General features: G+C 43.7%; 1 protein-coding gene across 6 annotated transcripts in view; it reads right to left on the reverse strand.

Annotated features, from left to right (window-relative positions):
- arhgef9a (Cdc42 guanine nucleotide exchange factor (GEF) 9a) overlaps positions 1-14,367 on the reverse strand; it is a 116,449-nt gene that overhangs the window by 83,757 nt on the left and 18,325 nt on the right. For 5 of the 6 annotated variants that reach the window (XM_066714689.1, XM_066714688.1, XM_066714690.1 and 2 more), the window contains exons 3-5: positions 13,561-13,905; positions 10,015-10,156; positions 9,520-9,608 (exon numbers count right to left, since the gene is read on the reverse strand). In XM_066714689.1, coding sequence (XP_066570786.1) covers positions 9,520-9,608; positions 10,015-10,156; positions 13,561-13,905 — 576 coding nt within the window. The remainder of the gene's footprint in view (positions 1-9,519; positions 9,609-10,014; positions 10,157-13,560; positions 13,906-14,367) is intronic. The other variant, XM_066714692.1, reaches the window with a different exon arrangement.

A 14,367-nucleotide genomic window follows, 5' to 3' on the forward strand; every position in this document is an offset into this window, starting at 1 on the left:
CATCCCACCCAGTGACGTCTGGAGCCCAGTGTGCAAATCGAGAAGCAGTTTTTACCAGATCCCCACCAATGTTCAAGTGTCTGGTGGGACATGAACCCTGGCCTTTCTAACCTCACAGTCTTCAACCCTGTTCCTGGAGATGCTAATACCGTTCTGTCACCCTAAATGTCTAAATGTCAGAAACATCCCTGCTCTCACCCTCACAAGCTCTCGGCTGACTTCGCCCTGCCACTTTAGACTCTTGGACACTTTTGGATCCACGCCAGTGAGCTCCAGACCGCAGGGCTCTTGCCTGGTGTAGCTCTTCGCAGACTGGCCACAGTTTAGATTTTGAATTCCCCTTAGTTTGCAGTGAGTTACTTAAAATGTACTGCATTTGACTCCAGTGTGCCGTTATGTTTTCTGAAAGCATAGCATCCACTAACTCCGGTCATACAGCTTAAAAGCTCAAGGTCGCTTATAGGTGGTGCCCCACTGTGAGAGTGAGCAATGATTTGTAAGATAAAATCCTAGAAAGCAGCACAGCGCATATGCTTAGTACATACACAGTCTAATGCAGAGAAAACAAACTTGTTTCTTCCACAGCAACAGACGTCTATCAAAGTAGAGTGAGAGGTTTGATGAGCCATACAGGCTAGCTGACAGCCGCCTCAAAATTAAAGCAATTTCTCCTGACATCTTTTCTCACGATGAAGTGTTCCAACAAATAACTTTCATAGAATATGTAAAACGGGAATCAGAGACAGAACAATATCGTCAAATTAAGTATTCCATGCACATCCAGCGACGAATAAAAGTGCACTGTGACAAATCCAGATTTCTATGCAAATTAAGCGTTACATTATAAAATTGAGTTTTAAGGCTGAGGGAAAAAAATTAAATAATGAAAAGGAGGTTGAGAAAACATCAGACACTTTTAAATGCCTGTTCCCTGGTTTAACGGGGGCAACAACCCCAAACGAGAGGGGAGGACGCAAAAAAAAAATGTATACCTGTTATGAATTTATTGTACAAAAAAGAGTGCAAAAAAGCAGTAGCAGGTTCCTATGTTTATTGAAAATCCAGTGGCTCAGCGATCCAGATTATACCAACATGCTACACAAACTATCAATGCACTAAAATCCTTCCACTGACAGAATGTAATTAGTACAAATTTCATGCTCATTAGAGACATGGCAGTGGATAAGAAAATTCCCGCGCTATCATCACAACTTCACATTTGATTTGAGCTCAGAGGTCTGTTTTTTTCTTCCTTCCTCTCATTCTTAAAGGTTGGCTTTTGAAGGTAGAAACACATTGCATCAGCACCCAGCTGTACACCGGCGGTGGCAGCACCAGCAGTCAGTCAGTCAGTCACCAGAGAGATCATTAATACCGAGAAGTAGCCTGCAGTACAGCAAGTAATACCCAGGGAGCTGCTACAGAGAGGAGTGTGCACACAGCCAGTTGCCCACAAGGTGTTCATACAGACTCCGGCTCTCAAAAACCATCGAAACACGGCTCAAGCCGGAGAACAGCACGTCGAACAGGTGACCTTAGCCTTGAAGCGCATTCCCCTAAATCTGCACCATCCCTCGTAGAGCTAGAAAGAAAAACGAGAGAGACTCCTGCTGGAACGTCTCCAGTTTCCTTCTGTTTACAGATTCGTCCTTTTTTCTCGCCCGAATACAACGTCCTCTGCAGATGCCTGACCGGAAGGTAACAGACGAGTGATGAGCATATTCCCCGTCCGATTCATTTAATAAGGCCGCATACCATGTTCAGTGTTAATATCTGATCTGTGTTTCTTGCACAGCCTCGTAGAGTATTCTTAAGGATTTGAGGGGAGGATTAAATTCTCAGCTTTCTTAAGGCACAGAAAGACACTGAAAACATGCTATATAATTTAAAATCCAACTATCAATTATAATCAATATCTACAGGTAACGCAGAAGTAATACTTTTCCAGGCTTTAACAATTCAGGTCTATGATTGTTATAGTGGCAACGTGTTTTAAATAATCTAGTATCTCGTTAAATCTCAAACAATTGGGTGCCCAATTCAAAACAAGGCAAAGAATGACTGTTTACAGTGACAAGTAAACAGTGACATCTTCTCAGCTTTTAAAAAATCTGGGCATTGATTTCCAGACAGGCACCGCTGACAGCTTTTGGGCAGCGAAAGCTAAAGCAGTTGTCAAGCGTTTGAAAACTGCATTAGCCACCGAGAGTTAGTCCAGACAAAGGAGGGCACATTCTGGTCAAGTCTCCCGAAGTGCTGACCTCTTTAAAATCAACGCTCATATTTTGAGAAACAAACTCGAGATGAACCGAGTGCCAGGCAGGGGAAGGGAAGGAATGGTTTGCTTTTCTCAGAGAGTAGGCATAGCGCTTTCAAATTAATTCAAGTTGGCTTGAGTCATATTGAGTAAATGGAATTATTAATCTAAAGTATTGCAGTAGAGCTTCCAAGACACACTGCCAAGAATAGCATCTACTTGAACTAATTAAGGCTGGGATCACAGAGATGGAGAAATACAATATGTTGACCGACTCGTTAGTTGAATCATGTTATCACAACTCCAAGAGCACTGCCCACCGAGTAAGGAGTGTCTAGCTTTAACAAACTAGATTTTAGTCCAATGGATACTAAACGCATTGCAGTTTTCTTTATTCAGCCTTGTCAAACATAACACCTCAACTGTTTCTCTCCTGAGCGAACTCACAGGTAACAACACATCAGGGTAATAAGCCAAACCCGTCTTTGTTTGCATTTGAGAAAGAGGCTCCTTTGGGATCGTACGTTTCTCATAAAACCAGGACGCAGGATTATTTGTACTCTGATTGGACTAGCAATTAGGCTACATTTCCCAAAGGACTGTGTGCGCATTGAAAAATGAAACATACATTGTTTAAAACTGGTCTCTGCGAAAAAGACCATTCAACCAACGATGGAACTAAAGAATAATTGATCTCAAAATGTTGGTAGAACCAGAAATAAAGTAAATTTAATTTAAGAAATGAATACGTTATGTAAACTTCCATCAAAGATTTACTGAGTGAAAAAATAAACCTCACATGATAAACAGTATCCACAAACTATTTCCAGAACTGAAGCAATTAGATTTCCTTATTTATCACAGGAGGCTTAAAGACGATTTCATATGCAGAACATTTCTCTCACCAGTCGTGTTTAAACTAACATCTGTCCTGTTGTGAATCCGTATTCCTGTAACTGCTTTCACATCATGTCTGCTGAAAAACCCCAGCATGCGTTTACTGTGTGTGATTTTGATGTTGAATTGTACAGCTGAAACTCAGCAGCTCTGGCACTAGCGAGGGGAATTAAGGAGAGCACAAAGGTGACATTATTAGGGCCACACTGTCACCGGTACTGAACACAGGACGAAAACGGACAAAGACACCGTGTTTTGGCCCAATCAAGCCCTGTGACGGGGCTGGAAAATGAAGGCCAGGCCCATGTATACAGAGGTCTCATTGTGCAGGGTACTGTCAATCCAACTGACGTGCATCGGTGAAACAAAGTAGGAGGAAACAGGACAACACAACGGTCCTCGTCAGAGCCAGGCCAAAGATCCAGGACGGGATTCCTGGTAATTATGGGCTTCACTCTGGAATATTCTTTAAATGTTAATATTCATTATTTTAATGCACAAGCTTGCTTCTACACCCTTGCTTTCCCATGCAGACACATCGGGGTCGATACACACCCTTCTGTACCTTGGGATTACAGGACAACCAACACCAGTAGCATAGAGCTGCAGTGATGGAATTCATGCCAACTGAGTAATAGGTGATTGTAGCCATTTTGTCTTTGTGTTGAGTTCCACATTTAGTAAAGAAAGGATAATTGTGTTACAAGAGTTAAGCATCCTAATGTGGCTGCCAGTAAACATTACTGTCCAATGAATGAGAAAACTCCCCTTGTGCCACCAACACACCATGGCATGGATTCCACAAGATGCCGGAGGTAACAAGCCCACCTTACGACAGTCCTCCAGCTCTCTAAACTAAACTTCTTTGAGGTTTGGAAGCACTGAGCTATGCTCTGGCATCACATCCTCCAAGACGTCCAACAAATCGTCAGGATTGAGATCTGTTGACTGTGGTGGACAGGACAGACAGTTCTTAGGTAGTCGATTTCACATGGCTCAATCATGACAGAAGGTACCATCATCATCCTGGGTGTAGCTAATTGGGGTAACAATGAAATCCCTAGTGGGTGCATTTGGTCCTATAGCAGCTTCAGGTGTTTCCAGGATGTTTGTTACTTGTCCCTCTAGCAGGATCAGGGGGTCCACTTCATGCCTTCACTCAACACCAGCAGCCTATATACAATGCATGAACGACCCACACATTCATCTCGATTTCTCCGAGCCCCGGGACCATTTCCCACTGGGGGACCATGCGGTTTGAAGACCTCAGACTTAATCCGAGACATCAGGGCGTTCCCCGTTCGGCCGCCTGCTATAACCTGGGCAGCCTGCAGTGGTTAACCATTCCTGAGAAGCCCCAAATCCTGTCACGTGACCAGATGCTTTTCATACACACGCTTCGGATGAGGTTTGATGAGGTTTCATCTTTTCAGCCGGTGGGGGTATCTGGAATTACCATATTTATAAGATGTTAACTCCAGCCCGGAAGCATAATCGTTTCTGGCTTATCCAACATCAAATATTCAATATCAAACCCGAGATCAAGCTACAGAGAAGTCAATTTTATAACTGTAATGGAAGCCTCAAAATAAGATTGTATAATGTGTGGTAATGCTGGCTGGCCTCTTCATTAGTATGTAACAGAGGGAGGCCGGACTGCCTATATTTCTATGCATTAGACGTATAGTTAATTCTGTATGTGAGTTTCCTATACTGGAACCAATTAGTATTCCATCACATTGCTCCCCAATCCTGCAGGTCGCCAGAGATGATTGTGGTTTAGACAGGCTGTGCTCATCCTGCACACTAACACCCCAAAGATCTTCCAGCTCTTCAACATGCATAGGCTCAATAAAAGACTGGCATTTCTACCGAATATATCCCTCCTGGTTCAAAGTATTCAGAGAGCAGGGCTCAATCTGATCTGGAAGCGAGTATAAAACCTCAGCCAATGAGAAGTAAGGTTGAACCACCAATAGGAGGCATGTGGATAACCCACCGTGTCCTCTGGCTCCTGTAAGACCAAGCCTGCAACCCTCGTCCATGCTTTCCTGCAGTAGCCCCATCGACTACAAAGCTGTGAAATCAGACGAGCTGCAGAGCACATTTTCATAAGCAAGCTCTCTGTGGACCCAGTCTGCTGAGCTTGCACTTTCCACACTGATCTGTGAAAGTGTTTTATCCCAGCCACCTGAACCCATTGGAAACAGCAACTCACGGTTTGCTGTGGAACTTTCGTCTGATCTCGGGGAACTGAGTGCCAACAAAGACGCTTTTGACTGAAAGCCTCCTACAGGAGCTCGGTCTGTACGTAGTTTTGCACGTTCAAGAAGAGGGAAATTGCACCGTGGAAAATCACACGCTCTTGGCTGGGGGAATTACCGCAGTCTGCCACAACTGTTTGGCGTACAGCACAGCATGGCTGCTCAGTTGCCTTGGCTGTAAATGCCTCCTGAGGAGTGGACTATAAAAAAAAACATTTATTTATGATTTTTTTTATTCTTTTTCCTGTAACTAATGAGCTTCCTAATAAATAACTCCTGGGGCACGAAAAGATTACGAGCAAAGACGTGTCTTATGTAATTAACCAACATCAACAGAGATGTTTGCTGTTTGGCATGAAATCAGCGTACTTCACACACTGTTCTTCTAGGTGAAAATTTAGTTTTTGTCCCTAAGGTTAAAGAACTTCAAAGACTAATTGCAATGACATTAACGTAAAGTACTTCCCCACATTTTATGCTGTTCCTTGAATATTTCTGCCTACGTGCAAGTACTAGTTAATAAAACAATAGTGCAACACTCATTAAGACCCTCGTAACACAAACTGGATTATGTATCTCACAAGCACTGCTCTACTTTCCCAGGAATGTCTTCACTTATGTCAGGGTTTGCTTTTTCGCAGAAAATGAATGACATTTAACGTGAACGCTGCCAATTTTACCAAATGTACGTTCATCAGGGTTAACATTTCAATATCAATAAGTCTGACTGATATGCGTTTCTAGTCTGCCATTGTGAGGAAATCGTAAATAAACAACTACACTAAGTCCCGTTGTATTCTGTGGAATCAGCTGAACTGGTTTAGTGACTGTTTTTTTAATAAGCTGGTGTGGACATGTTATGCAAGCATCATGAAATTACTCAAATCCATCCAGAATTCGCAGTCGGCATAATATCATCAGCATAATAATATAGAACGTTATATTAGCACATACCTAGGACTTGTATTTTGTACTTTAAAATATTTCTTGTCGCCCTTGATAAGGGTGTCTGCAAATAAATAAATAATGATGATATAAAACATATTGAAACTCTATTCTAACATCTTTCTCAGTTATTTTCCAGCTCGTATGGATTGTGGGCTTTGTCTATTGATTGTACGACAAGTGTCATATTTCTACATATCAAACAATTGCTCGTCACAGTACGGGACTAAGCCAGAAGATCCCTGTTGAGTTGTTTTTTTAAAGACGAAGAAGAGGCAGAGTGTATTCAGAGACCTGAAACTCCACATTTCCTCCGCATCTTCAACGCACATTCCTGAGCCTAATTGAGCCTCCCTTTAAAACTCTTTACACAAGTCTTCTTACACATAGCAAGGATGGGATTAAACCACATGAATACCAAATAATTGTATCCCCAAGCTCCAGAAATGACTACTCTATAATGCACAAGGATCCAACACAAGTTTCTGTAGCAGCTGAAGCAGCTGCTCAGATAAAAAAAAAAAAGAGGAAGCTGATTAAAAGCAAGACAGCAGATCCTGGGGAAACAGCCCTTATGCTGCCTTTAATTAGCAATAAAGCCCTTATAAGACCGCATAGAAGTTCAAAGAACACAATAATTGATGTAATTCTAGAATATATGATAAGTAATAGAAAGTTCTACATGAGGTTATTGCAGACATTTGAAACTATATGCAATATAAAGGTGAGAATAAAAGCTTTTCTCTTTTCAATTTTGCTACTTTTCTGTAAAATATCCAAAGCTTGAAATTCAGCACACATTTTCAGGTTCCAGAACACAATTTGGAAATTGTATTCGCACCCTGACAGAAACAACATCCACTGCACAACCACACACAGGGAAAGGCAGCAGGCATCTTCAGTCAGTTTAGTATAAAGACAACAAACAACCCTTTCAACACGGACAGGGGGTTAAACTTCAAAACACCTCAGACACGGAGCGCCACAGACGAACCCACGAGCTCCGCAGCCCCTCGCGGCCGAGACAGAGACACGACAACACAGGCAGACACAACTGGACGCAGGAGACGGAGAGAAACACAAAGCATTGCCTTACCGACGGCCTCTTTGAGACACAATACAGAAGCATGCTGAAACAAAGGCTGTTTAGAAAACTGTGAGCTCAACAAAACTGCAAAGGAAAAAAAGGGCTCTACAGACTCGCTTTCCCCTCCAATAATCCCACAGTTTTGGATCTGTCGCCAGAGTCCTCAGTGCCTACTCCCCACACGCACAACAGTCTAAAACTGTGAGCCAATAAGGATGTTTACATGTGAGGTGAGCGTTGCCTTCACATCTGTACAGAGGGTTATTAAATTCTCACGCTTGAACGAGTTGTTTTTCCTTGTTTTAACTGCCCCCCCCCCATTCTCTGTATCTTGCTGATTCATCTGTTAATCAGTACAGTTGCATAATGAGATCCACACAGTAAATTAATTATAATCTCGTCCTCAAATGCCTCCCCTCCCCATTTTCTCATTATCAACCCTAAAGAGGAATCGAAACAGCCTCTTTCCCACAACGCTATTATCGAGATATTTGTGGTGTGGGTGGGGGGATCTGCCATCGAGAGCAGTTACTGCAGCTCTCACACACACAGACACTTTATTTCATGAATTAAATAATCAAGCCAATTAAGTTGTTCACATTTTGCCCCGGCGCCTCACTCTCATACTGATGTTCGGAGCTGGGGGGGGGCGGCACACTCTTGGCACAGTGAAATCAAAGAGAGGGAGACTGCAGCAGTAGTTCGGTGCTAATCCACTGCAGTGCAAAATCTACATCCTCTCACAGCCTCTTACTTCATGCCATCTGCTGCAGTGACCTTTCCGAGGAGAGTGAAGACGACACCGGTGTCTTTCTACCCATCAAATCCTCCCGTTTTTAATTTACGATGCCGGTTGACATGTGCCCCCCCCCTACTGCCACCAAAAAAAAGCTAAAACGTTCATCCTTTCCACACAGAGATTCAAAGAGAGCGTTGCGTCATGGCCAGGTGATCAACCAGTTCAAAAGCTGAGTTCAACCCCACGTCAGGTGCCTGTGGACGTGCCCGAGACACAGAGAGAGGAAAACAGCTGACGGCTTTTGAAGCGCGGTGCTTACAGATACGAGATTAAAGGAATAACCCCAAGATAGTGAGCAGAGTAGACAGTTCTGAAGAGGCACAGGCTTTTTTCTTTCCCAGTTTCTCTCGGCTCCTTCCTCACTCAAAGTACGAAATCACTCGAATAACGCTCCAGTGCAACGTGACTGAAGATCGATCCGATGCTGCCGAGTCGCGTTCGATGACCCTGGGATTCTCAAACATCTCCGATGGTCGCGACGCTTGTGGCACCGGGGACAGCAAGCCGGGTGATGAAACGCCAGCTCTAATTGCTAAACTAATATATTGTCCTTAGTTATCGTTTATTAGCCACGTGCGCCATATAATTTGTATAATTATCACGACACTGCTGCGCTCTACGCTCGGTGTCAGCCAAGGTCGGCACAAACCCTGACAGGCTGCTGATGCGCGTGATCGGCCTCCTCTGTGACAGACTTCGTCTCCACTTCCAGACCCTGTCGCTTACAGGAGCTTCAGCTACTGTCGGCTACAGTAACGAGGGACGAAAAGTATACGGAGGTCAAGAAATGAAAACTGAGAGGAACTCTGTGTTTCTACCTCTGCAAGAAAAGCCCAGTTTCACAGTTAGCTGAAGTGGCAAATTGTATTGCGCCAACTAAAAAAAACGTAGGTAAGATAAAACTACCTCCAAACATATCTGCACTCTCTTGCTTTTATATTCTAGATGTTTGCCTATTGTTCACATTATCTCGGACCCAACATGAATTGCTTTTTAAATTAAATGCTTTGGTAAGGGGGGGGGGCGTTCCTTTTTCTAAAGGGACCAATATAATGAAGGAAGTTTCTAATTTCTACATAGTTCTCCTCTGCAAATTGTATTCCATTTATAATTCTTCTGCTCATCTGATACTGGACTGGACTTCCATTGTCACCCACAGTGGGACAGCAAGGTAAACCGGGTCTGAACAGGACACCCCGTGAAAATGAGAACAGCACCAGGAAGCATGTAACCCAAGAAGTGAGCTTGCATTCTCCTCTCCGTTACTCACGTTACTCCCTGGCTGCGGCTCAGACCCTGGCCTCGGTGCTCTCCTCGTGTCTCCGGCTCCATCGCCGTCACGTGACCTCGCTGCCTCAGCTGTAGGAGAGATGGACATAGACATTAAGGCCAGGATTCACACAGCCCGACACCTGCAGCCCCAGCTCTGATTCGGAGCATCTCATCACCATAAATTACCTCGTTAGCTCGAGAGCGGAAGAGTCACGGGCTTGTCTTTTTCAACAGTTTTCTCTTTTTTGGGGGATGGAGGCTTAAATTTACATAGGAATTACCAACCAGTTGCCAAGTAACCTGAGGAGAGCTGTTCAGATACAGATAAAACAATCCTGCTTCCCATTTTCGGAGACACAAAGAAAAAGCCTACTTCCTAGAAACTGGGATCCAGCTGGATCGCCCTCAGAACCACTGGGAGCCAAACTACCACACAAAAAAAAAAAAACTTTTTCATTGCACCGAAGAAAACAGGTCATAGTTTGGACTGTACCTGCTGGTTGCAGGCGGCTCCTCCAGCCCGTGTCATCGAGGCCGCTGGGCGTGCTCTGAGACAGCGGCAGGGACCGGCATCGCTGGAGCGCCGAGCTGCACGGGGGGTCATGGGGCGAATAGCCAGGAGGGCGAGAAAGCGGCTGAAAAACAGTCACACTGTTTAAAAAGAGTTTGACTGGACTGAATTGTTGTCTGCATGTGGATTCTGTCGTTTCTTTTCTGTACTTCATTGTTTGGGTTGAAACACCGATGTGTGTAGAGAGACAAAGGCAGCTGCTCTATGAATAAAATCATATCCTCTCAGTCTGACCTCGTCAGCTCAAGAGCTGAATAAGCTGCAACACTTTGTTGAATACTGTACTTGTGTTGCATTATTGGGGTTTGTTTGTTTGTTGCGCTCCTTGTTAATAAGGAATTTGTTCAGACCACCCAAAACATTGCCTACCATTTTCTTCAACTGAAGGTGTAAGTAAGAGTAAGACTAACTGAAATCATAAGCTGACATAGATATGGAATAAAGAAAAAACATTACAACACGCATTTACATTTCTTATAGACTTTGAAAGGTTGTTTAGTTATGAGTAAAGAATTAGGGTTGATGAATTAAAGGCTTGGAAGAGTTAAATCCATGTGTAAATACTCAAGTGCAGGGCTGTGTACGTCTCTCTGGAAGAAATCAATCCTCAACATTCACAAATTATACTAATGAAGCAGAGGGGGAGAGAAGTACCTTGGGATTGTATTGAATAATATATAATATGAAAGAAAATTGTGTGAAATGTTTCTCAATAACACACTAAAGTAAAATAGTAAAGATGCCCTTGAGTATTTACAGAGAAGAGGGATTGAAAGTGCAGTGAGGCAAAGCAAAGTTTGTGTTGTTTAACCATTTTAATTCTGAGGTAGAATCACAGCGAATGGAGCAGCAGCGGGCGGTCTGTGTCAGGAAGTAGAAAAGTAAAAACAACCACAAACGCATTCACATATACTTCAAAACGACCTAATCCATAGGGGTGGCCTAACAAGTAAATTGCAGATAGTTGCTTCATTCCCACAGATACCACGGCCTGCATGTATGTTGTTGATTCATTACCGTGCGTGGATATATATAGTACCGAGTGGGCGGACGGCCGTGGGTGTGCTTCTCTAGTCTGCTTGTCTCAGCGCGATCAGACCGTCTTGCCACAAAGTATCTTTGTACAAGTTACAAACGGCAGGAAGGATTTCTCAAAGCCTAGAGGATCCCATATCATCATACAGGGCACAGAGAGGTGTGCGGCTCCTTGCTAGAGACGGGCAAAGTGGGCACCTCATGAACAAACAGCACAACAGCCATTCCCATTTTCACACTGTGCTATTATTGTAGAGCTGGATTTTCACAGGTTTTAAATCTATTTGTTTGATCCTCTTAAGACACGGCAGCTAGACTTTTTAAGATGCACCACTGGAGACATGTTTTTTTTTTTTAATGAATTCTCAAATTGCAAAAGTCTTACACTGCCACAGAGATAAAGATCTGACACAACAAAACTAGTTCCCATACAGTGAATCAATCAATCAATCAATATCATACTACAGCCTTTGTTTTAAATTTTTGGGAAACTAAACAAGAAAACAGACAACCCTGTCCTTCCAGCGGAGAATATGCAACACACCAAGGACACAAGTATTTTTCACGTAGGATTATCACTCCTTGACTGTCACATCCTCACTGGATTATAAGAAGTGCTGAGTTTGGATGTCCTGGAATAAATACTGAACAAAAAGCAGCTTTTCGATGGAGCTGCACTGACTGATTAGACGGGATTGCCTTCAAGTGTTGGGATTAGAGCGGATGCCGGGATACCTATGTGCGCTTATTTTAAAATCGGCACAACGAGGCCGTGAAACATCTCAATTCAAGTTTTGGCCATATTTAGGAAACCAGTTGAATCTGCATTTTAAATCAGTGTAGCCAAAACACTTTATTTTATTTTTTAATGGCACCTTCTCTACGGCCCTGTATTAAAACATATAATCGCACGGTTTCAGAAAACCAGGGGCGTCTTGTTCGCTTAGTCGATTGAAATATACGAGTTAAGTGCAATTCTGAAACAGCTGCAGCTGCTCTTAAAAGGGCTTTCAAGTCAAATTTATTTTCCCACTGGGGAGATGTATTCATGAATGTTCACCAACTGCGCTTGTTAATTTAATGCGATGACAGTTATTCAATGCAGGCTCGTATGATCACTATAAGGGACTGCAATAAACACCACTGTCCCATCTGGCTCGCGGATTGGCTACGACACTAAAGATGATTGGTTTCATGACCATATGAATTTTATATTAACAGCACAGAGTTTGAGAATGATCCAAAACATTAAACTGTGATAATGGAGGAGGTTCTTGACTACTCTGCCCCCATTAGTGTCCATTTAATAAATGTAAAAAAGTCCGCTGAGGTTTCAAACGAAGATCTTGTGAGCAACAATTACAAAAGTTTGTTGGTTTCTAGTAGAGGATCGATCCCTGAATATCTGCTGTACATTTTCTTGAAGGAACCAAGACTGAGAGTCAGCTAAAACTGCTTACACTCATATATATCTACACACACACTAAATTGTAAAATGTTCTAATCAATTTAAAATACAGTCAGCGTAACATCAGTCTGCACTCCTGAGCTGAGGGTGGTGGGTTCGATCCCAGCTGAATAAATGGGTAATTAAATGTTAAAATAATAATGTGATATAATGTAACAACTGTATGTTGCCCTGAGTAAGGACATCTAATAAGAAATATAATAAAAATAATATATTGGGAAATAAAAATTAGGATAACTGTTGGAAGGGAAGACAGTAAGTACATCCATGTCCAATTCCTTTAAAAAAATTTTACTAAAGTGCTTTGACTTCTGCTGCTCTATTAACCTGCTGAAGTCCTGTCTGGAGAGCAGAGTGAATTATAATTTTAAGCAGAGCAGGCAGATATGAAGCTTAAATATTAATACAGTTTTGTCAGACTGCATTGCTGCTCTGCATTCAGCTCAGCGGCCTGTCCTTCATTTGCTTGCTGGCCTGGTACCTTCCTGCCTCTTCCCCTCAGGAAAGCATCCTCCTTAACAGCGATTCATATTCCTAATATTTGCCTTTCATTCTGGGAAGCTGCCCTTTCAGAAAACATCAACGATACACGTGTAGCAAGAGGAGAACGAGCCTGAATGTATTCCTGTCCTTAATACCTCACAATGCCACACTTTGTAACCAAATGATGACTTCACCGCATCGTTAATCATAACCAACACCTTCAAACTATAGTTTTAACGATTAGAAATGTGGTTATAGGTCATAGACGGTTTATCTTCTACCTCCTGTATACGACACGCTTTGGCCTCCTCAGGAATCAGTCTGAAAGCAAAGGCGTCATGTTCTGGCGCTGGTTAGTCGAAGCCACGCAGAAAGCCAGAGACAGAGACAGCGCATGCAGCTGCAGGCACCCCCGCCCCCCACCGCCGCCACGGCCCACTCATCAGGACAGAGGTGGACAGACGGGGTTCAGCGGCTCTTACTCGCAGAGGGAGCAGAGTCTCGCCCACGGTCACGCTCGCCCCGTCGATGACAGAGTGGGGTCTCTGCCGGACGATCGCCCTCTTCGGCGGGGGCCCAGGCTGCGAGGCGAGCCGGCTCTGCCTCTTCAGAGACGTGCACTCCTCGTCACCCCGCTCCGCCCGGGCCTCCGCGGCCGAGCCCTCCTCCGGGATCGGGCTCTGCAGGCTCAGCATCATGGTGTAGACCGAGGCGGGCCGGTGCTTCCTCCATTTGGGGTGGACGACCGAAGACGGGCCGCTGCCAGGGTCTGGGGGGCTCGAGAGTGGCTGGGTTTCCTTCTCCAAATGACAGCCATCTGTTGAATCCTTGTTCCACGTGAACAATTAAGGAAGAGACACTATTACCTCGTTCAAGCAAGACTGTTACACACAGCAGGCATTTCTCTGGAAAGCAGTCGACACCATTTAAAGTGTCCTAGATGTGTGAAACTCTCAGCACAGAGAAGCATTTATTTCGTCTCTATTCAGACTCAGCAGCCGTCGTGCCGTGGCTGTGCTTCAAATGTTTTAGTCAAACAAGACCAGGCGTAATGGAAACATACTCTCTGTAGACAGGGAGCCTCCGATAATTAAGACAAGAGGAATCTTCGACAATGTTTTAATTATCTATCTGTCCCAGCAACAATCACACTGAATTGGTCTTCTATGTTTCTTGCCTTTTGAATGTCTTACTTGTGCTACCACAGAATTCAGGGTAAATGTCTTGTATACGAGCTACATCCATGTCAAAAATACGGCCACCCCTCAATACTGTAGATACGGAATCAA

The sequence above is a fragment of the Amia ocellicauda genome, chromosome 10 (genome assembly GCF_036373705.1).
Source record: "Amia ocellicauda isolate fAmiCal2 chromosome 10, fAmiCal2.hap1, whole genome shotgun sequence".
Taxonomy (NCBI): Eukaryota; Metazoa; Chordata; class Actinopteri; order Amiiformes; family Amiidae; genus Amia; species Amia ocellicauda.